General features: G+C 39.9%; 1 protein-coding gene across 5 annotated transcripts in view; it reads right to left on the bottom strand.

Moving 5' to 3' along the window:
• Positions 1–9,825, bottom strand: part of Rbks (ribokinase) — an 87,103-nt gene that overhangs the window by 53,278 nt on the left and 24,000 nt on the right. For all 5 annotated transcript variants that reach the window (XM_063230493.1, XM_063230488.1, XM_013155955.3 and 2 more), the window contains exons 3-4: positions 1,164–1,227; positions 194–256 (exon numbers count right to left, since the gene is read on the bottom strand). In XM_063230493.1, the coding sequence (XP_063086563.1) occupies positions 194–256; positions 1,164–1,227 (127 nt within the window). The remainder of the gene's footprint in view (positions 1–193; positions 257–1,163; positions 1,228–9,825) is intronic.

Here is a 9,825-nt window from a genome sequence, read left to right as displayed (position 1 = left end):
AATTTTATATTTAAATGATCATAATGGGAAGTATAAATAAAAGGAAATACTTATATTTTGATTGGAAAAGCCAATGGATAGGTTTTAGAATGGTGTACTTAGCGAGAGGTCCATAGGATGAGGGTCAAAATCCCAATCTGGATGTGGAAATGATCTGTTTCAGGAAATGACACGTCTGTATGTGAATACGTACCTTCATCATTAACAATTATAGAAGCAGCTCCAGTAGCGGCATCTTTAGTCTGATATGTAAATTCTACAAGAAAAAAGAAAGTTACAATCATGCACATGCAGCCTGCCATGGATAATTTATTTTAACAATTTCAATGTGACACCAATCCTTGGAAAAAGTTTTTAACCTTTAACCATCTGGAATGAGCTAAAAAATAAGTAATTGGTGCTAATTTATACCCATCACCTATACAATGTGGGAAATAAGCATCATTATATTTAGTGGCACCTTTTCTCAGTAACAGTGACACCTATCAAATCACCCCAATATTATTCATAGTCATATATAGATGCACTTTCTAGACCACTACATTTATTTTCTCTAGTGAAAGAAATGATACGCTTGAGATAGAAACAAAACGTTGAACACATAAAATGGACTTGTTTGATTTTCTTCATTCTTAAGCTCTGCGCTCGGGCTGAGAATCACGGTCCAGCACGTAAACAGAACGTTGTCAAGACAGCCCTTGGCAGTAGCCAAGAGCTCTGAATAGCAGTCAGGAGACCCGCTTTCCAGTCCTGGCTCTAACTCTAACTAGCTGGGTGCTCTTAAAATCACACAAATCCTTTAGAGCTTCAGTTTTCTCGTCTGTGACAATGTTTTTAGACTCAATGATTTCTATGATTGTTTCCAGCTGTAACGTTCAGTGACTTTTTCTTAAAATACCTTTTGTGAAATGCAGTGTCTGTTTTTCCTGGTCACATATCCATGAGATGAAGGTCTGTAACCTCCCGTCCTTTTATTCCCATTTGAAGGAATGCATAAAAAAAAATTCACGAGGGAACATTTAAGTAAGATCAGATGAAGCTGTGCATAAAAACTTTCTGGCCACCAGGGGAGGATCTAATAATTCTATTCTATGTTAAATTTTCTTATAACAAGATTGCAGAAGAAAGTTATAAACACTAATTTTAAAAAAGATAAATTTTACCTGTAGAAATACCATTCTGTTTTAAGTTTTCTATATAATCATTGCCAAAAGAATCTTTGCCAACCTGTAACAAGAAATGATGAACATTAGATCTTTTACATTTAGTAAAATGCTACAATGTAGCTTTTAGAATACTTAGCACTTTAAAATGGCATATCTGCACAGTACTTTATAAACATTAATTAATCTTCCTAATGTAAGATGCTAGACTTGATTTCAGCTGAATGAATTGTTGCATACTGCCTTAATGTTTCACTGATAGCCTACCTAAAATGTGAAGCATTTAATGATGGTTACAAGGTCTCTAGCTCCATTCTCATTTTGATCTGTTCATCTGACAACTGCACAGAGAGGCATACATCATCATCAATCCTCAACACGTATGAAGGATCTCAGTGTTCACACTGCAAATGAAGACATTTTTATAACAACTTGCTCCATGTTCTTGAATCTTCTTTCTTCTTCTGGCACTGGGATTGAACCCAGGGCCTTGAACATATACTAGGCAACTGCTCTCCCTCTCACACACACCCTCAGCCCTGGTATCTTGCCTTCTGTAACTCTGATATGTGTGACAAACAGCAGGGAGTTTTTAAAGCCTTAGCTGGCTTGGGTAACTTGGTGTAGTGGGGTTCTGTTGTTTTGCATCCTGGCATCCACTCTGTGAACAGCACTCTGAATTGTCCTTTGCACAATCATTCCTCTTCTATTCACAGACAACACGATTAGATTGGTCAGGGGACCTGGGCCTGATTAAGAAGCCACTCCGGTCACAGTGGACTTCAATCAGTCCACTAAGAATCGATCTTAGAAATCTTAAGACTATTGGGGAAGATAAGTTGTTTTCTTACAGCCTCTTGCTGTAAGATAATGTGAGCTGGGAGTTACTGAGGAGTGTTCTGGGGGATGGCCTGAACAAAGAGGGAACACTAAAAGAGGAATGGTGACAGCCACAGAGATACAGACTCCTAATAGTCTGATGGACCCCTAAACTGCCTCAGCAGGCCCTGTCACTGGGTTTTTCAGTTACATGAGCCACAACACATTCCCTTTTCCCTTGGGCCGGGTTTAGCTCAGCAGCATAAGTGCCACCTGGCAAGTGCTGGATTGTGAGTGGTGGTGGGCTGAGTCACATGAGCCCTGGATGTGTGTTGTTTCCTCTACTATTAAAAAAGCAAGTGGAAAGTACAGAGTTCTCATATAACTTCTTCCCACTCTCCCCCACCTCTCACTATCAACGTCCTGCACAGAGTGTACATCTGTTATAACCCACACTGACACTTGTAAACTACACACTTTCCACCAGGGTTCATTGTTCCCCTCTGATCCTGGAGGTTGTACCTGGGGCCTTGCACATGCCATGCTCCATCTCTGAGCTGTGGTACCTCCCAACACTAGGCTTCATATTCTGTAGGTGCCATAAATGTATAATGCCATGTGTCCATCATTATCTTACCATAAAGGATAGTCTCCGTACCTAGAAATCTCGTTCTCTGCCCATTCATCCATTCCTTACGCTAGTCCCTGGCAACCACCTGATCTCTTCACTGTCTCAAATTTTATCTTTTCTAGAATGTCATATTGTTGGACTCACATAGCAGCAGCTTTTGCAAACTGGCTTCTTTCACTTAGTAACATGCATCTAAGGTTCCTTGGTATTTTTCTGTTTCTTTTTGGATTCATCAATAGAAAGTAACCTAAAGATTTACTTTGGTCAAGATCCCCAATGAATGAGGATAAAATTACATTGTAAGATTTTGGACAGCATAGGTCAAGTGAAAAGCTTTTGGCTAAAGAAACAGACAGTTAATATTTTAGGCTTTGCTGGCCATATGATCTCTTATTCAACTCTGCCAATACAGTATAAAAGAAGCCAAAGAAGATCTTGAAACAAGCAGGTGTGATGTATGTTGCTCCAATGAAAGTTTATTTACAGAAGTAGGCAGTAAATAGGATTTGTCCTCTGGGCTGAGTTTGCATGATTTATATCCATATCTAATACCTTCTTCACCAAAGAACTCTTTTTCCTTTATCCCTTTTCTGGAAATGCTGGTTAAGCAATAATCTAAAATAGTGTACAACATTTTTCACTAGCAGAACCACCATATTTACAGCATAGAGCATCCAGCAGTGAGCACTATTGTCGGGTGAGTTCGCGGTTGAAGTAGCTCACCTGCCAAAGGTATCCCTTAGGAGAGCTCAGCTATTTATCTGCCAGCTAAGTGCAAAACTGTCCAGGTCACAGGTCAAAGATTCATACCAGAAACAGATTCTTTGCCCTGTCATCTTGTTTTATATAATAGTTTTCTCCCATGCCCATCATAGAGTTCTATAACTGGGAAGATATCATTATAAGACTGTTAGAGGGATTAAGAAAGCGTCATTTCTAGGCAGGTGGGGCTTAGTACACATTAAGGCAATGAAATGCCTCTTCCATTTGTTAACAGTTTTGTGCAGACAAAGTCTGCTAAAGGTGAACATCAGCGACAGCACTGATAAACGGAGGTGATAATACAGACACTGGGGAGCACAGGGATTAGGAGGATTGTTGCAGGGAAGAGGAAACTCAAAAGTATGTAGCTTTATCTTCAAGAAACTGATAACAGCAAAGGATAATAAGACATATAGAGACAAGCATAATCTAGGCAGACTATCACGTGCGTCAGAGGCATAATTAGGAAGAGATTTCACGCTCCAGGAGATTTCATTTTGGAGTCCTGCTGCAGTGGTATTCTAGAATCTACTATAGCTGCTTTCTCTTTCCTGCTCAGGGAGTTACTTGCCGTGCTACATCTTTTGATGATGGTTATGTTTTCATATTTATTCTAATAAGAATTTCCTGACAAATATGTTTGGCTGGGCTTCTAAACTGTATGTGAGAGGAATAACAAAGTAATTTTGTTTTTGCCTTGTCTGATGTTAGCTTGTTAAAAGTGAAAATCTGGCAAAGGAAAACACTGGGCAAGTAATGCTGCTGCTAGCTAAGAAGCTCCATCACTTCTGCATCTAGGTTACAGGAAAGAAGGAACAGAGAGGACAGAAGACAGTGTCTTCACTTGTGTTACGGAAAGTAGAAGCCTTCTGTATGTGTGATTTGGGGCAAGCCACTTTAATTCTCTCTACATCTCAATTTCCTTATTGGGAAAATCAGCAAGTGAGGAGAAAATAAAATAACTTTGTCTATGGAAGCACATCTGAAACAGGAAGGGGTTAAGTAAAGCCTCGGCGCTACATCCTCCTTTTCAAGGCAGTGGGGCTGTCTGCAGCCTGTTCTTTGGGAAAGGGGCGCTGGGAACAGCTGCTTGCATTCAGTTTTGATTGGTTTTGCAGGCCACTGAACCTGGAGCCTCGTGCACACCAGACAAGTGCTCTCTCACTGAGCTACTCCCCTACCCATGGACCCTCTTTTTTTTTCTCTCTTTTGATTGGTACCGGGGGTCGAACTCATGAACGCCTGCTTGCAAGGCAGGTGCTTATGCTGCTGAGCTAAATCCCCAGCCCCTATGGACCCAATCTTACAAACCACTTTCCTGCCCAGCTGCTCCCAGTTCCTCCTGTTGCTCTTTATTTTCAAAGAGAAGAACATGTGATCTTGAAAACAAGAATGTGGGTGCAGTAAGTACTTCTGAGATTCATCATTATTATTCTAATAAGAATATTAGTGCCTCCACTAATGATTTAGTGTGACTAGTACTGTTCAATTTTAGTGTATGTGCTACCAAAGCAAGTATACTAGTGTTCAATTTCTCCTGTTACTTTCATGAGGTTGGTATTATCAAATGGGGTATACTTGTGCTTTGGGTCTTGGGAGTAAGTTTTAAATGTTAAGTGGATCCAACTCACACAGTAAAATGTGAACGAAAAGCAGTGGAAATCAATATCCTATTTAAAATGGCTCTCCTTTTCATTCTGCATTATAGAGATGAATGCCAAATGCTACTTCCCTCACCCTACAAACCTTGTATATCTTCTTTCTTTTATGCTTATGGACTTAAAAAAAAAAGTTGAGAGAAATGTACACCTCTCAACCTCTTCTGCTTGCTTCTGACTCAAATTCAAGCTTTTTTTCTAGTTTCTGGAAACTGATAGTCAGAAATCAGAAGAGCAGACCTGAAATAAGGGCTTTATTTTCTGCTTTTGAAAGCTAAATGAGACTACCATGAAAAACACCGCAAATACTACAAATGGGAGTCCTGATTAAAAAATCTGTTATAAAGCACTAATGGGCTAATAAAGAGTATTGTAAAGGAATCTGTAGAAGCTTCTCTGTTTTCTCGGTCACACTTTGGCCACCAAAGGACACAAAAACTAAATGCAAGCGTCTTGGCCATGAGGCAAATGGTGCACATGGAAGTTGAGAAACTTGGAGTCTAATTTCAGTTCTGCCATTATCAGACTAATTAAAATTCTTTGCACTTTGTCTCAAATTGTTCCATCTGAGCCAGGCTGTGGTATGGGAACTGGTATGAGTTCGCTGTGGTAGGCAGGAAATCAGTGGTTCTCAGTCTTAGCTGTCCCAGGGTGCTTATAAAAATCCTGATGGCCTGGTTACACACCGGACTGAATCAGACTGAATCAGGCGCTGCAGCAGGTGCCCCAGGTGCTTACAGTGTGTGGCCTTGGTGGAGGATCACAGGGTTGCAGATTCCAAGTCAGGGGTGTCTGTAAAGTCTTGTGTGTAAGAAACATGAAAAGCACAGTCCTGAGTACTGCTGCCCTGGCGATTTAATAAATTAAGTGAGAGACAGAAAGTTGTGGGCTGCAGAATCTGCTGGAGCAAGTGGCCTACCAGGCCTCTAACATGTGGATAAAGACAGGATACAGTAACAGAAGTTTCCTTGGCTTCTATTTACTGACCCCAATCTCAATTTGATGTGGCCTAAGTATGTTTCCTTTTGCTTCTATTTTTCTGCAAGTCATATCTGGTAAATATAATCAGATGTCCATTAGGTAGGGTCACATGCCAGGAATCCTGGATACTCGAAAGGCTGACGTAGGAGGATTCCAAATTTGGGTGAGCTTGAGCAGTTTAGTAAGACCCTTTTTCAAATCAAAAAATAAATAACACTAAAAAATGCTGGGACGTAGCTTAGTGATCAGAGTGCTACTGGGTTTGAGCCCCACAAAGAGAAGAAAAATAAAATAGATTTCTCTGTTCTTCACTGTGGTCAGCAGCAAGTCATTATTAACTTGATATTGTAACTTGACCGTGTTAGAACTCAATGTGATTACCACATGGTCAAGCCTACTTCCTTGCTTTCACCTCTGAGAACTCAAGTCCTTTCTCTCTCTTCCACCTACTCAATCTTACCTGTTTTTCAAGTACCAACTTAACATCTACCTTCCCTGTGCTGGCTGTCACTAATCTCATTTCCAGAACTCCCACAGCACTCGTAATCAATTCCACAATTCAAAGCCATTCTAATATTCTTTGCCATTCTGTATTTGTTAGTTTTGGCATAAGTCTTGCTGGAGATTCTAGCATAAAATATACAGGTCCCTGCCCAAGCCCTGCACGTTAAAGGTGTTCATTAGGATCTGATCATCTCAGGCGCCCTCTCTTCTGCTTTCCAGGACCCCTGTCATTCCTGGGAGGGACATGACACCAACACCCAGCAGAGCCAGTCCGAGTAGTGGCTGCAGAATGGTTTTAACGAGGTTTCGTTCCCAACTTCCCTCTTAAATTTAGGCGCTCTCACAGTCAGCAGTGACACATGTTGTGGCAGAAAAGTTCCTAAAGCCCACATCACCTGAGGTAGCCTGCCTGAGTGAGCCTGCTCCAGGTGGAAGAAGCCAGGTCCAGGGCACCCAGGGCTTCTTGCACTCTGCCCACGCAAGGCTGTTAAGGCAGTGAGGCCTCAGTGGGCTTCCCTGGTCCAGCACTACGATATTGGTGGGGGAAGGTAGCTAGTCAGCACTATAATATAAGGTATTTCTATTTTTCAAAATCACGTAAGAATGGCTGGAACCTTTTAATGGCAGAAACCACTTAGTAATTTCATGCCTCAACATACATTTGCGGTAAACTAGAATACGGAGGACCAAAATTGAACATTCTGCTGGAAGTTACCATATATACTCAAGCAGGATGTAACACCAAGCCTAAAGCCATTCAGTCCTTGTGTTTCAGACGTTCAGTGATGTTTTGCTGCTTGAGGATTATAGTAAGCAGCGAACTGAGGAGATGACAAAACTCAGCAGGTGCTGTTTTAAATAATTCCTTCGTATTAACTTTTAAACTTGTCATTTGTGGCCTTACCATAAAAGATAAAAGAAGAATGCATAAAATGTCAGTTATTTAAGACTGCCTGGTGTTTACATCAAAGATAAAAGTGTTTCCCTTAGAAATGTTCTCTGAGATATGAAGTTAATCCTAACTCTCCATTAGCAGGCCTGCCTGTCTGAGAGCAGGTTTCTGGTAATCCAGTTGGTTTCTTTCTTCTTCATCATTTCTTCTATATTAAGATGACACAGAGAGGTATTGTTTGCACCCCTGTTTGACATACAGTCAAGTGGCTTTAGCCAGTTGTCTTTCAATTGAGTTGAGGAAAGAACAGGTTTCACTTCATTATATGTCACCTGGCCAGATCTGATGACCAATTTGGATTTTTGAAAATAAAAATCTAAATGTGAGATCAGTGGATACTCCCACAGTAATCTAGCACAGAAGGCACCTTTTTTGGCTAAGATGATGGGTACTCTCAAATTCGCAGTGGTGAAGGGCTTTTTTTTTTCTAGGTTACAATCTATTAGGAATCAATAATTTTGTAAAATACAATCAATTATATAAAAACAATCACACAAAATACAAGGGCTAATTTATTACTACTAGTATATGCAACAACTAAAAAATTATTGCATGAAATTGCTATAAGCAATTCTCTGCTCACTTTTAGATTTTGCTGTCTGAATCAGTGAATCCTGAAGTCTGGCCGTGGCTGAGGACTGGACTTTGAGTAGCACTGCCCTAAGAGACTCCCTTGGTCACTATATCTCCTGCCTGAACTTTCTGAAGGGAAACAGCTGCTATTTGAATTAGTTTAGATAATCTCATGTTTGTAGGAAGCAAGACCAGGTAAGTTTTGAATGCCAATCCAGTTTGCTGATTCTTGACCTGGGTCATTTGGGTCCATGCCTGCTTATGGCTCTGTGCCTCTGAACAGACAGCAAGGTCTCTGGGCTCACACTGGGCCCTTGCATTTTGAGCCTTTTACTCAACATGGTTCTCCTGAGCTGCCTATGTTTGATGTTTAGAAATAACTTTCTTCTGACATTTGGCCTCTGTGGAATGTGGAGGGGAATATATGTACAAATTAGATGAGGTCTTATGAGAGATGTCCTAGTAGGGTCTTTCCTCTGGGAAGAAGACTTTCATTTTCTATACTATATTTCCTGGATTTTTAAACTGTAAAGACTATCTCTAATTATCATTAGACAGTAGGGATGGCCCTTGACTTAAGTAAATACTGACTTTCATTTTTAATTAAGTTTATTGGTACACTCTAGGTATGTATAATGATAACATTCATCATAGGGAATCTGTGCCTGTACATGATGTATCTTGGTTCTTTTTCCCCCATCCTCCTACCCGCCCTCAACCCCTCTTCTCTTCCTTATTCACAAAAGCTTTGCTTCCATTTTTTTCTTTTGCCTTCCTTTCTTTTTTTTGGTACCATTTACCAGAGACTAAACTCATGACCTTGCACTCGCCAGGCAGACACTGATGCCGCTGAGCTAAATCCCCAGCCCCCTGCCTTCCTTCCTTTCCCCCTTCTCCCTACCTAGTTCCCTTTCTTATTTGAACATTTTCCTCCTTTTTTTTTTTCTGGTACCAGGAATTGAACTCATGACCTTGCACTTGCCAGGCAGGCACTGTGGCACTGAGCTGTAATCCTGGGCTCTGAACATATTCTTCCTATTTCACAGTATCGATTATATATTTTGGTCCTTATTTACCCTTTGAGTTTCAAACACAGAAACTCAGAGTTTACCCTACAGAAACAATGAGATATTTATAAATGATCCATACGATTCTTAATTACTGTATTTCAAGTGTCTTATAATATACGTGTTACTATATAAATACTGATGTAGCCCTTGCTTAATATTTTTTGTAACAGTACTTTCACAAACAATTTTCCCTAGCTCAATGCAAGTGTTTTTACAAGGACATCAAACAATCTTACTTCATCAGAGCTTCATTTCCATTTTTTGTTTTTTGGTTTTTTTTGCAGGGCAGTAGTAGGTAACTTAGTATTGCTAGGAAAACCATAAGAATTGTCTACCAGTTTTCTTTTTGTCCCATCTTTTCATTTGTATCTTAATTAATTTCATGATTTTGATTTCTTCTTGGAAGCCGTCATTTTTAAAAAATTGTTATAAAGCAAGTTTGGCTGATCTGCTTAATAAAAATGTATATCACAATGGAAAATATCACGATTAATGGCTAGATGTCATAAAATATTGTCTTTCTTTCTTCTTTCTTTCTTTCTTTCTTTCTTTCTTTCTTTCTTTCTTTCTTTCTTCCTTCCTTCCTTCCTTCCTTCCTTCCTTCCTTCCTTTCTTTCTTTCGAATATTATGCTATACTTTTAAATAAGTTTCTGGCTAAAGGTCCTAGGTTTCCTAAGCAAAGCTGCCCTTGATAGGTTTTAGAAGTCATGT

This window comes from Cavia porcellus, unplaced genomic scaffold (genome assembly GCF_034190915.1).
Source record: "Cavia porcellus strain 051 isolate PalLab524CR breed Dunkin Hartley unplaced genomic scaffold, mCavPor4.1 scaffold_1, whole genome shotgun sequence".
Taxonomy (NCBI): domain Eukaryota; kingdom Metazoa; phylum Chordata; class Mammalia; order Rodentia; family Caviidae; genus Cavia; species Cavia porcellus.
Note: the sequence above shows the minus strand (reverse complement) of the source record. Positions and strands in the feature narration are given on the sequence as shown.